Genomic DNA, 21044 nt, shown 5'->3' with positions numbered 1-21044 from the left:
ACACTCATAAGATGATCACTGGTGGGAGCGGAATGGAGGTTGTGCATCCATCCTTGCTCATTTTGAATTCTTGGTGAATTCTGATACTACTGACCATGCTATCTGTTTAGGCTGACTTAGTGAGTTGGGGGTGGGTGGCACAGTTATGTGCTGGTTCACCTCCCTCCTTCCAAGGTCGGTCCCAATCAGTCTTGACAAGCAGCCCCATAACGTCACTTACCATTAATACAGTCTTGGAGGAATCCCCAGGATACCGGAGACTGAAGACCAACAAAGTGCCCAAAAAGCAGAAGAAGGTGACAGTGGCAATATTTCTTACATCTAGAATGGATTCTACCAATGGGATGGTGCCCATTGTCCAGTCACAACACAATTCAGAAGGATTTAGAAGCAGCCAAGCATTTACTGGAAGGAGGTAATTGAAAGTCAGCTGCCTCACAGGAGATGGACTCACAGCAGCAGGGTTATCAAACCTAGAAAGAGAAAGTTGAGTTGAGGTGCAGTTGTATGACATGGCATATAATCTCTGGATTATATCCGGGATCGAGTGAAAAAAGTATTCTGTGCAATGGATGATCTAAAAAGAGAGGTTGGAGAGAAAATTTTTGATACTTTTTTTCCAATCCCCTCCTCCTTCCTCTATAATAATGCTGAAGGCAGAAGGCTCTTTCAAAACAGTGTGCAAAATGGGACAGTAGAAATGGTGAAAATTGTGGCACAAACCTATCTGGACTCTTATGCTCTTTGCCAAGGGAAGGCGTCCTTCCATTCATGAAGGGTCAAGCCTTAGTTAGAATTCCTGCAAAGCTGCCTTGACCTTTTATTAAACTAAGGAAAACAACTATTTATGCATTTCTCTAATTTAACTGATACAAGCTGAGGTCCAAAACAAACAAATTAACCAGTTAATCTGTTTAAACTGGGTTAGACAACTTCTTAAAAGGTGGTGCAAGCAGAACCTTACTGGGTTCATGATTGGGAGGTCAGGATGTCCAGCAGATGGCTTTGCTGGTACAGACATAATTAACTGCTGGGATCATCAAGGGACTTCTATTGCATATACTTTGGACTGCAAAGTGCTATCCTGTAGTTATGCTTGTAATATTTTATGAGAAATATGTTAAAATGCTCTCTCTTCTGCCAAGCCTTCTTTACAGAAACGTTGGACAAATGCTTTTTGTTTCTGCTTTTTCCCCCCTCACTCCTTCTTACTGTAAATGGTTTTTACATTTATTGCTTTACTGTACAGTTTATATGTTGTAAACTGCTTTGAGATGCTTGTATGTAGTAAATAGTATAAATTGTATTAAGTAAAACCACCAAGTTAGTGGACCACAGGGCACACTGAAGTCCACTCAAAAATTATGCAAATAAATACTCAGGATAGAGATAGCAATTAACTCAAAAGTCAGCAACGGCTTGGCTGCAAGCCAGCAAGTGCAGAGCAAAGAATCCATTGAAATATGGAAAAGGGACCAAGGTATAAACTGTTATGAATATAAGAAAGAAGAATGGTCAGGTTGACAGAGAAACCTCAATTGTTTAATACAATTTCAGCCTATTCTGCAGTAGACATTCTTATCTATCTACAGCTTGTCAAAGGTCTGAGAACTCAAACCTGCCATCCAAATTAAGCTGTGAATAGTTGACATCTGAAGATCTACCACGGAACCCTGGATCAGGAAACATGAAAGAAGAGGGCTGCATCTTTTGCAGATGAGCAAACCCGAGACTAGCAATGCATACTTTATCCGATTTCAATCCCTATACTTACAAGGGAGTGCCTGAATAGGCTTTTGAGTTTGAAACAATAAACAAAAGAGCAAAAAATGGTTAATGCAATAAGTAAGATAAAATATATATTCTGAGCATGAAGGAGTAGAAACACTTATTCAAACAGAAATATTTATCCACTTTTCTCCCAAGTTCCTTCACTATTGCAAATGGTGGAATTTACCTTGTAAACACCGGTAACTGGGACTGAATAACTTGGACTCTGATCACAACAAGTAGTAGGGTACTGAACATCAGAACAATCAGTTTCAATAGCATTTGAAGCATACAGTAGGGAATGCTGCCTTTGCCTTGAAGAATTTGTAACACTGTATACCAAAGAACTGGCAAAGTATACTGAACAGGGAAATAAGAACATAAAACAATATTCAGATGAATCTTCTGACACCACGTATCACACAAGCAAACTTCTTCAATATGATCAAGCCTAGTGTGCAGGTCTACAACAACCCAAATTCCCAAACAAGGTAGCAGTAATTCTGGGGACTTCATTCAACTGAAGCTCACCAAATGGAAAAAAAAGAACCCTTCAAACAGGATTCAAAAGCCTTTCTGCCCCCTTTATTTCAAAGGGAAATCTTTAAACAAACTTGTTTCATGATTAATGTAACCAAATGTGTTTAAGTTTTATTCACTGACGATACTGAGTTCTGCCATACATCAAAATATTTTTTCAGTTCAATAAGCTATTAATGTTATATTCACTGCCAATACATTTTAACATAAATCCAACGTTTAATGCACTTCAAGTACCCGTTAACACAACAATGGCTGTATTTTATGCACATTAGGATGCTTAGGTCTACAAGCCATACTCTTCACATATTTTGTCTCATAGGAAATAATTCACGCTAGCTCCTAGATTTGGAACAGCCCTAAAAAGTGGGTTGTTATATTATGACTAATTGTACTATAGCCTCCTCTGAGGTTTGCTTGTTCTGTACTGATCTATTTCTTTTTCACTGGCTTGGTTATCATGGAAAGGCCTCCAACTTAAAAAAATATATATTATTTCTAGGGTTGATGTTGTCAGAAACATCTTCAACGTTTCTTTTCAGGGCTCTGCCATTCTAGTGGTGGGTGGGGGGAGGTTTTTCTCTGCTGGGAGGTGGCTTGTGGCTGTACTTCCTCTACTTTGTTCTTCCTCAACTTTGATGTATCTCTTTGGGTGTGAAAAGGGGAATGGAATGTGCCAGGGGCCAGGAGCCATCTGCCTTATCTCCAGTTTGCTGTGAGATCCGGTGAAGTGCCTGGGAACCGTCCCTTATCAGCTTTGCACCTGTGGATTGCCTGGATGCGAATTGGACAGTTGGGCTCTGGGGTAGGGTTTTGTGAAATGAAAGTTTTAATGTAGCAATTTACGCGTGAAAACTTTAGATCTTGCTTTGCTCTCTTGCTATCACTATCTAAAAGTTCCTTTTGAAAAAATGCCTGTTTCAAGAGTTCTGCTTTCTTGGGAGGAGTAATCGAGGCAGGACCTTACATTAAGCAAGATCTGCAAAAAGGTCAAGCTGGAGAGGCAACTGTGAGGACCTTGCATCAGTGAAGGAGACGTGACCGAGTGCTGGGGAGAGTCCGCTGCAAAGACACACCCAGAAGAAAGCTCCTCAGGATGGGTGGAAGAAATGGTAAATGAAGAAAGCTCCACAAAGCCAAGATGGTCAGCTGGAATAGAGAAGAGTGAGAAGATAAAGCCCAGCGAGTAACATTCACCCGAGGCAGACGGAAGAAGAGCTGGAAGCGGGAGATGGAGCTGCTCTCCGGTGACGGGGACGAATCCGAAGGAGAGCAGGAGTCGATTGATCAGATCCTGAAACAAGCCGTGCAATACATGGTGGAAGCCTTTCAAGGTGACACAAGAGTGACACAAGAGCAAAAGGAAGGATCAACTGGGAAAAACCAAATGTGGGAGGAGTCGAGAGCGACCAAAGCTGGGGGGGGGCACAACTGGATCTACAGAAACGGTGGCAGCCACCCTGGTGCGCATAGCAGCCTGCAGTTCCCAGATGGAGGAACACTCCACCAGCCCATAGAGGGAGAGTCCCACTGGAGGAATCAAAACTGGTGCCCCTAGGGGTGCCCGATGGATGGTTACGCTGCATAACTGCAATACGCCAGAGCTCCGAAACTTTAACTATTTCATGACCACACTGAGACGTAGTGGCTGATCAGAAGGCATGGGATCAAATCAAGACCGTGAGGCAGGGGCATTGACTGGTGGCTGAGTACACAGAGGAATTCTGAGACCTGGCATGCCTCTTTAACTGGCCTGAAGACATCTTAATCAGCTGTTTCCTGGACGGGCTGAATGACAATCTGTACAATCCATGTGTGGCTAGGGGTGCCCCATTCGATACATGACTGGTGCCTCCTGGCTGAAGAGTTGAAGATCGACCAGCACCGCAACCCGTGCCGCTCCAGGAAAACGTGGCAATGGCCCCGCAGGAGAAAAGAGAAGCAGCAAAAACCTCGGCTGTGCCCCCCCCAGCTTCACAACCTGCTTCAAATGTGGCAAAGGTCATCATGCTGTGGAATAATGTAACAAAACTCTGACCAAAAGAGATGATCAGCAATCTGGAGGAAAGCCGACTAAGACCAGCCAAAGTTAGAAGACATGGCCTTGAGGAGCGCGGAGGTTGTGGAGTTCCGTCCAACCCCAAAATCAGGGGGTGGAACTCCGACCCCACCAGAAGATGAACCCAGGATGCCAGAAAGTGACTATAACGACCTGTTGGTAAGTGGGCCAATCGCACTGATGACCATGCCCATAGAACTGTTAATTCTGGGCAGAGAAGGAAAAGTAACCTTGACTGGAGACAGGGACGTTTGAAATTCCCCAGAAAAAAAACACACCCTTAACGAGCAAACGAATCCACCTGGGAAGAGAACAGATCAGGTAGATAGCAGCCATTATGAGCGGCGAGGCCATGCAAACTATACCCAGGGTGTACCAGGATCTGGCTGAGATTTTCAGTGAAAGGGGTTTGGACAAACTGACACCCTACAGTGTTGTGATTCTGTGCCAGCCAGTGGACCTGACAGTTGAGTCTGGGGAATCAGAGGAGGAGGAGGAGGAGGGGCCTGGAGAGCCATCAGAGTCAGAGGAAGGCTCTGATGAGCTACAGGACTTACAATCTGATGAAGAGCCTGGCCCTTCCACTCGTGCTCAGGCTGAGACCCAGCTGTGCTGGGAAGCTGAGTCAGACTCTGAGGACTCACAGCTGGAAGATATCATAGATATCGCCAACACCGGCAGGCAACAAGAGCAGGACAGAGGGAGGCAATGGGGCAACTCCAAGGGTGAAGGAGAAAGCATTGAGAAGCCACGCCTTGGGGCTGCATAATAAAAAGGGAAGGTGTGGGTGGTGCTGGTTGCTGAAGGTAACCGTTTGCAAAGGACTCAAGTTTCATGGGATCATGTTCTGATTGCCTTGCCTGTGAACAATTCTCCGTTTGAATCGTGTTTTGTTTCTTTGCTTTTGGGACATTTTGCAGGTCTGTAAATATTAAAAGGGGTTTGTTTTTCCTGCATTTACAGCCTACTTGTTGGAAGAGGGGTTTTTCCTTGTGAGTTAATAAGGACTCATGCAGGCTCGGACAGAACACACAGGCCCACAGATTGTGCTACTGAGATCATTCCTGGGGCAAAATTACCAAAGCCAAAGTTGTATTTGATGACACCCAGGTAATTGAGCAAACTATGTAGGTTCATCAACAAAAAACTGGCCCGTGGATTCATACAACCATCCAGACTTTGAGTGACCACACTGGTGCTGTTCAGAGAGAAGAAAGACGAGTCTCTTCATCTCTGTGTTGACTATAGAGGTCTGAACGCTGTATGCGTGGAAAATGTGTACCCTCTGCCTCTCATTAAAGGTATGCTAGCCCACCTATCGAAAGGAAAAATATTTTCTAAATTGGACCTGCTGGAGGTGTATTATAGAGTTAGGATCAAGGAAGGGGACAAATGGAAAACTGCTTTCAATTGCCCCCTCAGATCTTTTCAATTCTGAAGCACCCAGACTCAGAAAAGGCATTCATAATCCAGCGGTGTTTCTCCAAGAGAACAAAAAGGGAAAACTGCAGCCCTGTGTTTACACCTCCAAAGAGTTACCAGAGACTGAATAACATTGGGCAGTTTGGGAGAAGGAAGCTTATGCAGTATGCTGGGTCCTCTTGACCTGGAGACACTTTCTGGAAGGGCGCAAATTTCCTTTCCAAGTATGGACTGATCACAAAAATTTCAAAGCTCTAAAGGGACAACCTATGAAGTTGTCCCTCAAACAAGCATGGTGGGTCCAACACTTCCACTGGTTCAATTTTATTCTCCATTACTTGCCGGGGAGGGAATAATTTCTTAGCTGATGCCCTATCTAGAATGCCGCAATATAACAGCACCAAAGTGGAGGTAATCAAATCTCTATTACCAACCCAGCAATTGGCACCACGTCATTACAAGTTCACAGAAGAGAACCCTCACCCAACTGGATGGCGCTGCCACAATAGTGTTCAAACAGGCTCTAGAGACAGAGGAATGGTTCTTAGACCACAAGAATCTCTGCTCAATGCAGGATGGACTGACGTGGGTGGGTAGAAAACTATGTCCCAACCATGCAAAGGTTAAAAACTATGCAGGCCTTCCATGACTCAAAATTGTCGGGACACTTTGGGTTTGTGAAAACCCTTCAACTAGTAAAGAGTAGTTCTGGTGGCCATCATTGCAAAAGGACATTGGAAATTATGTTGCCAGCTGCCCCATCTGCGCTGCAGCAAAACAGAGGCAAGGAAAAATGCCTGGCTTCAGCACCCTGGAGAAAGATCTTTGTGGATTATTGTGGAACTACCAGACAGTGCAGGGGAAACAGTTATTTGGGTTGTGACTAAATTATTCTAATAACAGGTCCACTTCATTTCATGCCAGAAGATCTCAGCCACCAGAACCTTAGCTAAAATGTTCCTCCAACATACCTACCGACTACATGGACGCCCAACTGATAATTTCAGACAGAGGTGTCCAATTTACTTCCAAGTTCTGGAAGGCCTTTTTGGACCTTTTGGGCACAGAACAAGGCTTGAGTTCTAGTCATCATCCTCAAACAAATGGGGGGACAGAATGACAAAACTCAGTTCTAGAACAATACCTTAGTTTTTTCATCAACTATCAACAGGACAATTGGACCAATCTCCTGCCATTTGCTGAAGTGGCATATAACAATGCTATCCATTCTAGTACTGGATACGCTCCCTTTCAAGTAGCTACAGGGCAGATGTTTAAACCAATGCAGGAACTGCTTATTAATGAACCCACCATAAGGAATGGATGAAGCAGCTACAAAGCACCTGGCCAATAGTAAGGAAAGCTTTGGATGAAGCTAGGGATGCCTACAAAGCTCAAGCAGATAAAAAAAGAATAGAATCCTCACCTTTCCACATTGGGGAAAGGATTTGCCTATCCACTAGGTTCCTGCAGTCATTTCAACCTTCGAAGAAGCTAGGGTCCAAGTTTGTACGGCCCTTTCTCATCAAACATTATTAGAAACCCTGTCACTGTGGAATTAGAACTCCCAAAACACTTAAGACAAATCCACCCTGTGTTCCATTGTAGTTTACTAATACAGAAATAACTTCGCCTTTAAGGTCAAAAGCTCCTCCTGCACCAAAACGTATTATGATTGAGGGGGAGCAACACTTTGAAATCAAAGAGATCTTAGATTCCCATAGGAACTGTAGAGCTGTCCAGTATCTGGTGGCTTGGAAAGATCTTCCAACCTCCCAAAATGAGTGGATACATAAGAAACATATTACAGCCCCTAGATTACTCAAACGTTTTCATGCTCATTTCCCAGATAAACCTGATTAACCTAGTATTCTCTTTTTTCCTCCCTATTTTATTACTTTTGTTTCTATAGGTGGACTTCTTCTTTTAAGGGGGGGGCAGCATGTCAGAATCCCCTTCAATGTTTCTTTTTGGGTCTTTGCAATTCTAGTGGGAGGGGGGATGTTTTTCTCTGCTGGGAGGAGGGCTTGTGGTGTACTTCCTCTACTTTGTTCTTCCTCAACTTTGATGTATCTCTTTGGGTGTGAAAAGGGGAATGGAATGTGCCAGGGGGCATCTGTTTTATCTCCAGTCTGTTGCGAGATCTGGTGAAGTGCCTAGGAACCGTCCCTTATCAGCTCTGGTTCCCATAACAACTTTGCACCTATGGATTGGTTGGACACGAACTGTGAAATGAGTTTTAATGTAGCAATTCATGTGGAAAACTTTAGATCTTGCTTTGCTCTCTTGCTATAGCTATCTTTCAATAAAAGTTTCCTTTGAAACAATGCCTGTTTTAAAAGTAATGCTTTCTTGGGATGAGAAGTCGAGGCAGGACCTTACAGATGTGGTTGTACCAGGAGTAATGGGGTACAGGGGAAATAATTTTAATAGATAAGGACTGGGAGGTCTGTGTATTCCTTTGGTACTTTTAGCTTTGGACAAAACCTATTGGCACGTGAGATGTCATTGGTATCTTGCATTTGCATATGCTTTGGGACTCAGGTGAGGCATGATCTAGTGTAGTGTTTCAAACTTGACAATTTTAAGATGGGTGGACTTCAACTCCCTGAATTCCCCACCCAGCATGTTGACTTGGATCTCTGAGGGTTGAAGTCCACACATCTTGAAGCTGACAAGTTTGAAAAACCCTGATCTAGTCAGTCTGGAATACATTCAAGTGTCCTCCTTTAGCACAAAGAGCGTCCAGATAATCTTTATGGTACTATTCTGCAATAAAAATGTTGGGACTAAATTATTCATCTAAATGTATTCATTAAACCTAGTAAGTGCTCCTATGAATGGAATGTTGAATAAATGCATCTAAAGGGTGTTGAATAAATGCATCTAAAGGGAATCATTCAAATTCCATAGCCAAGTGTCTCCAAGCGACAAATTTTAATTTCAGATTTGAAATTGAATCAGATAAATTCCTTACCCCTTGAGCAATAAATACTTCATAGACACAACATATCCCCACCACTGTTACTCCTTGTTCCTTACATAATGTAGCAACTGCCACCAAAAAAACTGTTGCTGCAATAGGAGTCCACACTGCAATGAAAGATACAAAAAAAGTTAGTCTTCATGAAATTGGGAAAAGCAACATTGCAATTCAAATGTCAGCCTGGAAATATTTTCTCACTCTCTGAACACTGAATGCACATTGTCTTGCCAGATGGTTTGTTGAAGCCTGACCACATTTTATAGCTATTTAAGAATAGAACTAACATCTTATACTGTAACAGTCAATTGTAGATGCCATGCCAAGGTATAGTTCTCTAAAATGGTGCTTTTCAGAGGCCTCGCCACAATTTCCAAAATCCTATCAACTTTGCTCTCATTTCCTTAAATTAAGCTTGGGCTACCTTTTACAGATGTGGGCTTTCCTTAAAAATATTTTTTTTATTGTGAGACATGTAGTGGCAAAGTTGCAGTAAGGAATGATTGATTCCAGTGCTAAGGGTATGATTTGGATATATCTCTCTCTGGTACCTCATATGCTTTCATTTTAATATATGCTTCACTCTTATCCATAGAACATGAGAAAAGGAAGGGATAGATCTGAATTGACTTGTTACACAGTGATTTGAAATCACACAAACCACTGCAGCTTCCCTGTCCAGGCTTTTAATAACTACGTTGAGGGTGGGGAGGATGAATTATTGACCACTCATTTGTTTGCTTTACCTATTGTGTTTTCTGGCCCTCTGGATCTGGTATAGGACAGAAAAGCAGCTAGAAAAAAGATTGAGGAGAGAAGTTCTGCTCTGCCCACCACACCAGTTACCTAAATAAAAGATATAGCAAAAGAAATTATTTAAACAAAATGAGATAAAGGATTAAATGGATCAAAATTTTTTTTTAGATATATTTGTATTAGAGTTCTGACCTTCCATTGTTTTGATGAAATATGCAAGGACAGAATTAGACTGCCATCATGTGGCTAAATAAGGAAGTGCCCATATTCTAAATTAGCATAAGTAAAACAAAGGCACTCTGTGTCAAGCCCAACTCCTGTTGACTTACATTAACACATCCAGGGACTTTTCCTGACTAATATAGAAGTGATTGCCCTTGCCTTTTTCCAGGGTGCTTTTCCAACTCGCAGCCCTGATCCCCAGATTAATCAGGGCTGACTTATCCCAAAGGAGATTTTTCACAAAGCAACTGGAATTTCTTGTTTTCCTTTGAAGATGATTCGCTTCTCTTCCAAGAAGCTTCTTCAGCTCTGACTGGATGGTGGGAAATGGAAGGATTTATACTTCTTGCAGACAGCTGGTCATTTGCATTCTTTTAGAGAGTCATTGTGGCTACCTGTAGGTATATCTGTGTCGTCTGGGTCATCTGAGTAGTGCAAATGGGTGTGTAGCCTTCTTGGAACTGCTGAAAGGACTGTGTTGTTAGACTGGAGATAGATGTTGTTGTATCTCTCCCCTTCTATTGAGAGAGTGCTGCTCAATTTTGACATAGATGGCCTTTTTGATCCCTCTTTAAACCAGTGGTCCTCTGTCCAAAATGTGGACTTTGCTGTCTTCAAAAGAGTGGCCTTTGTCTTTTAAATGCAGATGGACTGCTGAATTTTGTCCTGATGGGTTTGTTCTCCTATGATGTGCCATACGTTTATGAAGTTGTTGTTTTGTTCCCCCAATGTATAGAACTGCACATAGCTCACTGCAGGATTTATATTTATCAAATGACCAGTTGTCTGCAAGGAATATAAACCATTCCCCACCATCCAGTCAGAGCTGAAGAATCTTCTTGGATGAGAAGCGAAACTTCTTCAAGAAAAACAAGAAAGTCCAATTGCCTCGTGAAAAAGCATCTTTGGGATAACTATGACCTGGATGACTGAGAATCTGCATAGACAGGGCTGACTTGCTTGGTTTTAACTTGCAGAACGTAGGAAGAAAGCAAGTTGCCATATCAGAGATGTTTTATTTTTAGTCAGGAGTGAATTTTGAGGAAAAATGGGCATCATCCCAAACAAATGTGACTTGGAATAAACTTTTCTTTCTTTCTCTCTTTCTTTCTCTTTCTTTCTTTCTCTCTCTCTCTCTCTTTCTTTCATTTTTCTTTGACATAAATGGATGGGTGGGAAAGAGAAAATAGAGTAAGAAGTGACTGGCTCATTCAGAGACCAATAATGAAGGAAATTTTTGATTGTTTGGTGAGTATGTGCTTAGAAAATGGCAGTTCCCTCCTTAAAGCACACTTCAAATGCATTAACACAACCATGTACCACATCTGGAAGGATAGGTTTAAACATAGATGCATTTGAGAATAAAAATCCCCTTATTTTAACATTTCTTCTTCCATTTATTTAAATTGTTTTCTACTACCGTATTTTCCGGTGTATAAGACGACTTTTTAACCCATGAAAATCTTCTCAAAAGTTTGGGGGTTGTCTTATACGCCCAGTCATCTTATACGCCGGAAAATAGTACATAAATCAATCGAGCGCCCCCGTTCTTGCAAAGCAACTTCAAGCCTCCTTAGTCCAGTCCCCCCTCCAACGTGACTCTCCTTTCCCACCCCCGAGAGCCTCTAAGCCCCTTCCCCTCCCCCTCCCAGACCCCGGGAGCTCTTGCGTTTATTCCAAAGGGTGGGTGGAAGGAAAAGCCCCTTTCGGCTCTGGTGTGGCTGCAAGTCGACGAGCCTGGGAAGGCACGCCCTCCCCTCTCACTGTGGAAGAAGCAGGGCAGGCTGGCGTCAGGCGGGAGCTGGCAGGGCAGTCCTGCGCATGCACGCGCTCCCCGGCTGCTAAGGAGTCCTTGGGGAGCCGTGGCAGGCGCCTCATGCCCTTCCCTCTCGAGGCGGCACCGGCGGAGCCGTCCGGCATCGGGCAGGAGCCGGCAGGGCAGTCCTGCACACACGCACGCTCCCCGACTGCTAAGGATTGCTCGGGGAGCCGTGGCAGGCACCTCACACCCTTCCCTCTTGAGGCGGAACCGGCAGGGCTTTGCACCATCTGCATCAGACGGGTCTGAATTGGGCTTGTGTCAGACACTTAGCAACTGGCATGTAAGTATTTTCCGGCGTATAAGACGAAAAATCTTGAAAATCCTCTCAAAAGTCGGGGGTTGTCTTATACGCCCAGTCATTTTATACGCCGGAAAATACGGTATCATCACCCTACATTGTTTCCCTACATTATTTAAGAACTCTCCAGAGTCTGAATTAGCAAGATTTTTAAATTTACTTACGGCTTCAGTATGTATGGGATGTACTGCGAATAGTAAAGATGCAACCAAACTGCTTTTGTTGTCTAAGAAAAGCTTACAAACTTTGAGGAAGATGATGCAAACAATTGCATGGAAGATGACATTCAGGAAATGGTAAGAAATAGCATTTAATTCACTGAACAGATAGTTCAAACGAAATGTGAAGACAGTGAGCGGTCGATACGACTTATGACTTCTCTCCTAAAAGACACGTCAAAGAAATAAAGAACATCACATAGACGAAAAGGAATGAAAGCTTGTTAAAATCTAAAAAAAGTTTTAGAAGCCTAAACAAGCAGTATATAAGTCTTTCCCCTTAAAGATAATGCTAAACAAACACCCAGGTAGCCAAACTAGGCCAATCTGTTCAGATCAACCTCTACCTCTCATCATATACACACTGTACAAACCCGCTCCTTTGAACATTGCTAAGAATGCAAGATTACATTATATTTTGTCTCTTTAAACATTCAAAATAATATGAATAGGAGTTTTGGAAAAATTGCCAATGTAATTCTGAGCCTTGGGTGCACTCATGTTAATTTTGTTTGCTCAAAAATGTTATCAAATCTTCTACCACAAGTTCTCTGTGTATGACAAGAGTCTACTTGCTCATTTCAATTTTTTTCTGCTATATGCTGAAGGTTTATTAGAACAACAGAGGAATATGCATTCCTGAATTTCAGATAATCTAGTTTGAATTACATTGATTTTTCCTGTAGTCTTTAATATCTTGATGATCAAGATTTGTATCCTGGTCATCCTATATATTGTAAAATAAAATTAATAGAAAATAAAATATCATTTTTTTTAAAATATCACTGAAGGCTGAAATGAAATTTTTGAAGTTCAAAATAGGTCTACGCATTGGTTCAATACTTTATAAAAATGCTTGTACTACCTCAGACATGGGTGTTCCCCAGAAGTCATTCAAAAAAAGATTCTTAATTGGAACTGAAGGATGCAAATCTTTATTGTCCAAAATGGCAGAAACATCGTCAAAAACAAAGCCACAAAATAGACTGTTCCAGTAGCAAACGGCCACTACTCCAAATATTAGTGCAAATTCCTTTGGGCTAGCATAAGCCATCTTCTCCAGAACTCACGCAAACTATCTGTAAAACAAATTTTTAAACATCTGCTTCCATTGACATAAATATACACAGTGAAGATTAACTGAAAACCGGAAGATTACTGCTTATCTATATAAGTAAATAAAACTCTTTTCACAAAAAAATGGACAAATTTTAGTATAACAGCTGCAGCTTTATATCCTAGCAATACTGCTTGCTGGTTTCACTAGCTTGAACACAGATTTCAAAAAGTGCTAACATCTGGTATTTTGCTAATTATGGTTTTGAAAAAAAAACCAGTTCAAAAACCTGGGCTGGTTCATAACTGCTTAGAAGAGAATCATCTATACCAACAATACTTTCAGTAATGCTTTGGGGGAAAAAAGAAGGAAAGCTACTACCTTATACAAGCCTACACACTGAGCTTCACTTCTAAAGAGATTTGCATAGATTTGTATTGTTAGTCTCAGGAATTATAATATCCTAATTCCTTCTCTTCCAATGACAACAAAAGGAAGTTTTGACTTCAAAAGAAATAGCATGTTATCCTTAGGGACCAAATCACCTACTCTGAACTGAGTTACCTTTCTTTGAACTGAGATATCTTTCCTACAAATATTAAGTTCTCCTTTAAGAGTTAATACTCTTAAAATCAACTCTCTCCTTACCAGGTTGCTGGCCAAAGCTATGGGCACCCAAATATATACAACACATTTCCTATACATTGGAATAAATAGCAAGGGGAAAAAGAGCATCAGGTAATTATAGATAAAAAAATAAAATCAGATGTATTACTTATGGATCAGAAAGTAACACGTAGAATTTACAATGGAAATGTATATTCTTTGAAACCATTTTACAGGTAATCCCCGAGTTAAGAGCATTCACTTAACGCTCGTTCGAAGTTACGCAACAAGCGCCCCCTAATGTTTACGAGCAAATCCCAAAATCACGAATATTGCAGCACCTCAGTTGTTCGCCCTTATGAATGACTACAGAGGCTCTACAACATTCACCTGATTCCCCCCACACTCCCTACAACTGCTTCCCCCTCCCTTCCTGCCACACCAGATATACACTCACCTTGCAAAATCTGTCTCCTCTCTGCCACAGTTTCTTTCCTTTTGAGGGAGAGTTGGCTTGAAAATGCTTTTTGCACCGACAATGGAAACTCCTGGGTGCTGTAATATCGCACGAGTTCAAACACAAACACATCACGGCCCCCCAAAGCTTCCATTCTTGGGGGGGTGGATTGTTTGCTTTGTTTGCATGTCTATGGGGCAAAGCATGGAATTGGAGTCAGCCGGATGCAGGGACCAATGCTGTCCATTGCCCGGGTGTGCTGCTTGCACGTGTGCGCTGGCCTTAGTTTGAGGGCAAAAACGAAGTCTTCAACTGAGTGGGGAGGCATTTCGGAGCCAGGTCCCTGCACCTGCATCTAAGCCGCTGCTGCTGCCAGTGGTAGCAGCCACAAACCCCCTCCCCAGTCAGCCACACAGCCCGCCCGACCTAATCCTTGTCTGGCTGGCTGGCTGGCACAAATCCTAACCACTCTTCTCCTTGTCAATCTCTCCACTCAAGCAGTGGCAGCGGCTTGAGTTTCTCGGCCCTATCTGAGTGGAAGAAAGTGGAGACCCGGATGTGCTGCTCGCTCCTGTGTGACAGCCTTATTGAGAGCAATGCCTCTGCTGCGCTTCCACTTTTTTCCACTCAGACAGAGCTGAGGAACTCAAGCTGCTGGTGGCTGCAGCCACCTGAATGGCCATCATCCCCTCTCCCCAGTCACTCACCCCGCCCGAACTACTTGTTGCCTGATGAGCCGGCTGACACAAATCCTGACCGCTCTTCTCCTTATCGTCCTCGGCAATCAAGTGATGGTGGCAACAGAGACTGCAAGCTCCACGTGGCTGCCAGTGCACACTTAGAAATGGAGCAAAAGGTTTCTCAAGTGCCCCATTCCAGGCATACAGAGCTTGCAGTCTCTGTCAGGTTTCCATTCAGATTGCTGTGATTCAGGGTCAGCCTGTGGGTTCGGCAGTTGGGTCGGATGACTCAGAGGAGGAGGGGGGTGTTGAAGAGTTTGCTGAGGGGGTTGGAGAGCTTGCTGAGGGGGTTGGAGAGCTTGCTGATGAGAGCCCTCAGCCAGGCCCCTTCCACCTGGTCACGACGGAGACCCAGCTGTGTGAGCCTGACAGCATGGATGAAGATGACCCACAGCTGGCCCTGTTCAAGGACGCCCGACGCAGGAGGCAGTCAAACAGGAGTAAACAGAGGAAGGTAATGGGGCACCTCGGAAGGAGGCAGAGAGAAGCCACGCCCTGAACTGTATAAAAGGGGAATGCGTGGGAGGGCTGGTTTGCTGAAGGCAACCGCTTGAATAGTTCCTGTTTCATAGCTCCTGTTTCATGGTTGGTGTCTTGTTTTGCTCTGTTTTATGTTAATAAATTTGGCAGTCTTAATTCCAGCCTCTTGCCGTTTGTAAAGGGGTTGTCCCTGCCTTTTCTGCAGGGCCGGTAGCAGGCTGGTACAGAACACAGATAAAGTGTTTCAGCGCTTATGGAGCACTTCAAAACACAGGGATATGCTGTATTTTGAAGCACTCCATAGGCACTGAAACACTTTTTATCCGAATGGAAACCTGACAGAAGCTCCGCATGACTGCCAGTGGGGTGTTTGAGAAACGGAGCATTTTGCTCCATTTCTAAGTGTGCCCATGCATGCAGATGGAGCTCCCCAAGTTATCAGTCTTGATGAAAATTGTTCCAGCAGTGGCAGAAAGGGGTTGGGGGCAGGAGCAGGAGATACGTCACTGCAAACACTGTGAGAGTTCAGGCTCCCATTCTCTGCAAAAGTACATCAGTGCCTGAACTCGTGCGATATTACAGGCACCAAGGAGCTTCCATCGACTCTCCTCTCCCTCAAAGGCAGAAACTGCGGCAGAGAGGAGACAGATCTTTTCAAGGTAAGTGAGTACAACGTGGCAGGAAGGGAGGGGGAAGCACGAAATATCTTAGTGGGTCGGGGAGGCCTTGGGGGTCCTGTTCCATCACTATGGCCTTCCCCAACGAGATACCTCATGTTCACTTAGCAAGCACGAGCATCTTAATGAGCAGGGAGAGATCTCGTTGAAGGTACGAGATTCAATCCCGTAGGCTCCATTCCATTCGTAATTCAAGGACTACCTGTATTGTGAAAGATACTATATTAATCTACCAATATAATAATAATACTTTAACTTCTTAGATTGCTGTAGGTCTTTCAGTACTTTTCAGCTAAGTACTATAGCATAAGTATTTTTGTAAAGTTTATAGGTCCTATTAAACAGATTAAAAAATTTAAGTTGACTTATTAAAACATAAGACTGTTTACTATGGATGGACCTTGCAGACCATATAAATCTTTAACCTACTAGTAAGTGCTGACATCTTGGCATCCATTGAACTATAGCAACTGTTGATACTCTTTCTGGATGAAGTATCGAAATCAAAATCCTTACTCTCTCCAGTGAATCAGCAATTGCTGAAAATGTATGGGCATTTGGAACTAGTTGTACTGATTGTAACCAAATACAACAGTTCTTCACATGAAAAAATATTAGTAGACAAATATATCTTGCCAGAGGATCCTTTGCTTAAAAGTGAAAAATCATATTAGTCTGAAAATGCTTGTTATGAATATGTTTCTTCTACCTTAGCTAGAAGGTAATCACTTATATAAAATTATATAAACTCAGTCTCCAAAGAAAGGCGAGAATTATGGTCTCTTAAATTTATTACCTGATTGTTCTATCTCACAATAACAGAATATCAAAATGTACATATAGAGAAAAAGGCATTTTCTTTTACAGAATGACATCAACCACCATTATAAAAATAGTTTTCAAAAGGATTGTACAAAGATTTGATCAGTAATCTTGATTTAACATTTTGATTTGATCTGCTCACCAAGATTTTTATGCTTGAATTAAAATAATAATGCACAATGCAAAACAATTCAGTCATGCACTTTATTTTAGGATTAAGCAACGATTAAAGAAGAATTAGGGATGAGTATCCAAAAATCAACATTTTTATAAAACATTTACCTTATCAGTCAAGCATATTTTTTTCATTTATGCATTTTCTTCATGAGGAGCCATTTCTAAAATCTTTTTTCCCCAATCTGTAGTACTATCAGTAAGTGATCTGTTACAGTGTTTATGGATCTTTACTAGAATAAAGAGAAAGGAAAATAAGACCAGTCTTAGGATATATATTTAGATCAATTTCATTTAAGCCACCATAACTCAGTTATCTTAAACTGTTGGAAGTGCAGAATATACCCACTCTTAAACTATGCAAAATATTGCATGACAATATTAATTTAATTTAATTTAATAATTTGATTTCTATACCGCCCTTCTCCCGAAGGACTCAGGGCGGTGAACAGGGCAATACACAATAAAAATATTATACAAAAATTAAAAAGTCATTAAACATTATGCCCTTAAAATTAATACATATTACAATTAAAACTATTTATAAAAACCCAACCCCATCCCATCCCATATTAAGATTATCCAAGAAAATAAACTGAGCAATACTTGTGTTTAAGCCAGTTCTAATATTAATGGTGTCGTTTAGTGACTTCAATTGATTCCTGTAAAATGGTCACAGAGAAACACAGTCGCTAAGTAAACCATGAGACACTGCGTGTATTGAGATAGAAACATAGAGGGAGATGCTGAGAAGATCACTGGTTGCTGCAATCTCAGTCAGGTAAAGATCTCTCATACAGTGTCCTATGCCCTACCCCCTTTCCCCATTTTTTGCCCCCTCATAGCGCAAAGAGATTATTTAAACAAGCCATCTCTTACTGAGTTGTTTTCTCCCCAGCTCAGCCTCTCCTAACCACAAGTTAACAAGCTCAACTGTGACCTTAATTAGTTGATTAGAACCCTCCTTCTGTAACTGATTAGACCTTAAGCCAATCTCACCCTTATTGCTAACTGGAAGAGACCGGTCCAGTTCAAATATAAGTGTGTCAGGTTTTCATTAGAAGCTCAGTATGAAGCAACCTTACACATATACTAAGAATGGCTTCCTTACTGTTTCTACTGTCTACAAAGCTTATCGTTAAGCCTAGGAGATGATTTTCTGCTTTGGCAGGGAAAGGTGGGGGTAAGCAGTACTGAATGAAAAAGATCTCATGTGCATACCCAAATATCATATATCTATCACCATCAACTATTACTTTACTACCCCTGTTGCTCACATTCCTCTCCATTGCTTTATCCATCATTTTAAAATGACAAATCAATGACATGATTTCAAAGAGCTTTGCTTTTAAAGGAAGAATGCTTAGTGAAAGGGCTGTGGTTCACGACAAGAGTATAAACTTTGTATGCGAAAGTCTCCCAAACTTTTCAGTGTCTACATTTTCCAAGTAATGGATGACATGTAAAACCTCTCCCTTGGAGCCATAAGAATATTGCCAGGTAAACAATAATGGATTAGCAGCAAGTCCTATATAACTGATGAACTATCAAATATATTCTAAGTGTGATTCACAGTGACCAGCTGGGGGGAAAAAACCAGTATATAAAAATAAGAACAAATCTAAATGTCTTTTCCAAAGGGTCCAAACCACCTTGTGTAGTAAAAACACAAAAAGTACAGTTGAAAAACTAAGTTGATCTTCATTTTGAGTAGAAAAAAGTAGGAATTTTGTGAGAGCCAACAGAAGCAACTTGGTTCAATTTACACATATAATTTGGCTTAAAACAATGAGTTTTTCTTGGTGTACATTTTTTAAACACAACCCAAATAAGTTATACAAGACACTTCACTATTATCTTTGCCCACTCACTGAGAGTACCTGTGCATGTGAATAGGGTATCTCTGTGCAATAGAAAGGAAAAATGTAGGCAGATATACCTGGAAGGATAGAAGGTAAGGATATATATATATATGTGTGTGTGTGTATGTATATATACAGACACATACATACATACACACACAAACACATACATACTAAGGAAAACAGGGAAAAAAGTCCCCAGCTTAATTTCTTTTCTATATTTAATTGTTCATAGAAAGCAGTAGAAAAAATCCATTTCCCATTAGGCAGAACTATTCTTTTTTTGTCAAGAAACAAAACAGTTTTAGAATACAGAAAATACAAAAAGAAATCATGCAGGGTTATTATGCAGAGTAATATGAACATTCAAAAACCGAAATCTAATATTTATTAAAGGAGACAAGATACAAGTCCTATAACAAATAAAACCCTCTTCTAAATGGGCTTTCTTACAGCAAGTGTAGGGTAATGTGATTATTCTTACCCTATTTTATGTATTTTTCAGGTTTTATCTGTCCTCCTGCCCACAAATCTTATCAATGCCATAGCATGGAAGAATACACATTAGTTTCCTCCCATGTAATGGGGTTGTAAGGGACGCGGTGGCTCAGTGGGTTAGGATGCTGAGCTTGTCGATCAGATGGTCGGCAGTTTGGCAGGTCGAATCCCGAGTGCCGCGTAACAGAGTGAACGCCTGTTACTCGTCCCAGCTTCTGCCAACCTAGCAGTTCGAAATCACATAAAAATGCAAGTAGAAAAATAGGGACCACTACAGTGGGAAAGTAACAGCGTTCTGTGCGCCTTTGGCGTCTAGTCATGCCGGCCACATGACCACGGAGACGTCCTCGGACAAGCACTGGCTCTTCGGCTTTGAAACGGAGATGAGCACCGGCCCCTAGAGTCAGAAACGACTAGCACACATGTGCGGGGGAACCTTTACCTTTACCTTTAATGGGGTTGTAATACCCCATTTGGTTACATAGGGCGATCACACTGCAAATATCTAGATATCCATGAGATGGCAGCAGAGAAAGGGAAAATGCAAGTGCTCAACTGAATTTCCCATTCCTGGATAGCCAGAGTACAGGAATTGAAAAGGCTAGTCAATTTCCCACTGCTCCACAATGAACCAGAAAGGCAGACATGTGTACAGTACATGCTCAAATAAACATACTTATTTTTCGGTATATTACTATGTTTGAGTACCTGAATATCAAACTATCCATGAATTCCTGACCAAAAGTAACATTTTATATAAATTTATGTTCTAACTTACCTGGATTATTCATATTTTTTTCTTTAGATTAGTTCTGAGAAACACAAGTAAAGACAATCCAGCCCATATCACATGGTTGTTATTGTGGGGAATACAGGAGGAAGATGATGTGTTGGATAATGTTCACTGGCTTGAGTTATTTGTCAAACTAATAAAGGTGGGGTACAAATAAACAAATGAGATAAGCATGTATAACTAACATATTTAGATCTGATCCTGTTAGCTCATCTTCAAATGATTTTCCAATGCATCCTTAGTAAAAGGAGGTAATTTAATTCTTTTAACGTTTTACAAGTTTTTTTAATACCTCCTTTATTTTTATAAATAACTCAAGGCGGCATACACACCTAATATTCTTCCTATTTTCCCACAACAACAACCCTTAGAGATGACTGACAGAGAGTGACTGGCCAAGTCCAGCTAGCTTTCAAGCCCAACATGGGTGGGATTTATTGGGGTTTTTTAAAGGTTTAATCGATCAATTCTATTCCTGAAAGTATTTTCGGCCCGTAAAGTGGAAACATTTTATTACATATGAATAGTGACTTTAAGCACATCTTAAAATCATGTGGTGGTGTTTAAATGTCTGAATTCTTTGCAGCTGCTCAAGATTCCAGAATACTGTAATTCCTGATAGTCTAATTCTACATGAGCCTGTCCAATTTCTAGGTATTCCTGGTCTGTCTCCTCTGCTCTTACATACCAGAGGAATCTCTTTACAGAAAAGTAAAATAAATTCACAAAATGAGTGACATATCAATGTAATAATAAAATAATAAAATTTGTGATGAGAAAAAAGGGGG

The 21044-nt window shown here is 41.5% G+C and overlaps 1 protein-coding gene across 4 annotated transcripts in view; it reads right to left on the bottom strand.

The window, feature by feature from the left end:
• Positions 1–21044, bottom strand: part of TMTC3 (transmembrane O-mannosyltransferase targeting cadherins 3) — a 43948-nt gene that overhangs the window by 19039 nt on the left and 3865 nt on the right. Inside the window, exons 3-11 of one of the 4 annotated variants that reach the window (XM_083366481.1) lie at positions 20242–20371; positions 18984–19042; positions 17212–17336; positions 12956–13169; positions 12037–12255; positions 9521–9620; positions 8769–8884; positions 1958–2130; positions 221–473 (exon numbers count right to left, since the gene is read on the bottom strand). In XM_083366481.1, the coding sequence (XP_083222607.1) occupies positions 221–473; positions 1958–2130; positions 8769–8884; positions 9521–9620; positions 12037–12255; positions 12956–13144 (1050 nt within the window). In that variant the 5' untranslated portion in view covers positions 13145–13169; positions 17212–17336; positions 18984–19042; positions 20242–20371. The remainder of the gene's footprint in view (positions 1–220; positions 474–1957; positions 2131–8768; positions 8885–9520; positions 9621–12036; positions 12256–12955; positions 13170–17211; positions 17337–18983; positions 19043–20241; positions 20372–21044) is intronic. The other 3 variants (XM_083366482.1, XM_083366479.1, XM_083366480.1) reach the window with 3 other exon arrangements.

This window comes from Vipera ursinii (assembly GCF_947247035.1).
Source record: "Vipera ursinii genome assembly, chromosome: 6".
Lineage (NCBI taxonomy): Eukaryota > Metazoa > Chordata > Lepidosauria > Squamata > Viperidae > Vipera > Vipera ursinii.
The sequence above is the reverse complement of the archived record's forward strand: the minus strand, read 5'-3'. Positions and strand labels throughout refer to the sequence as shown.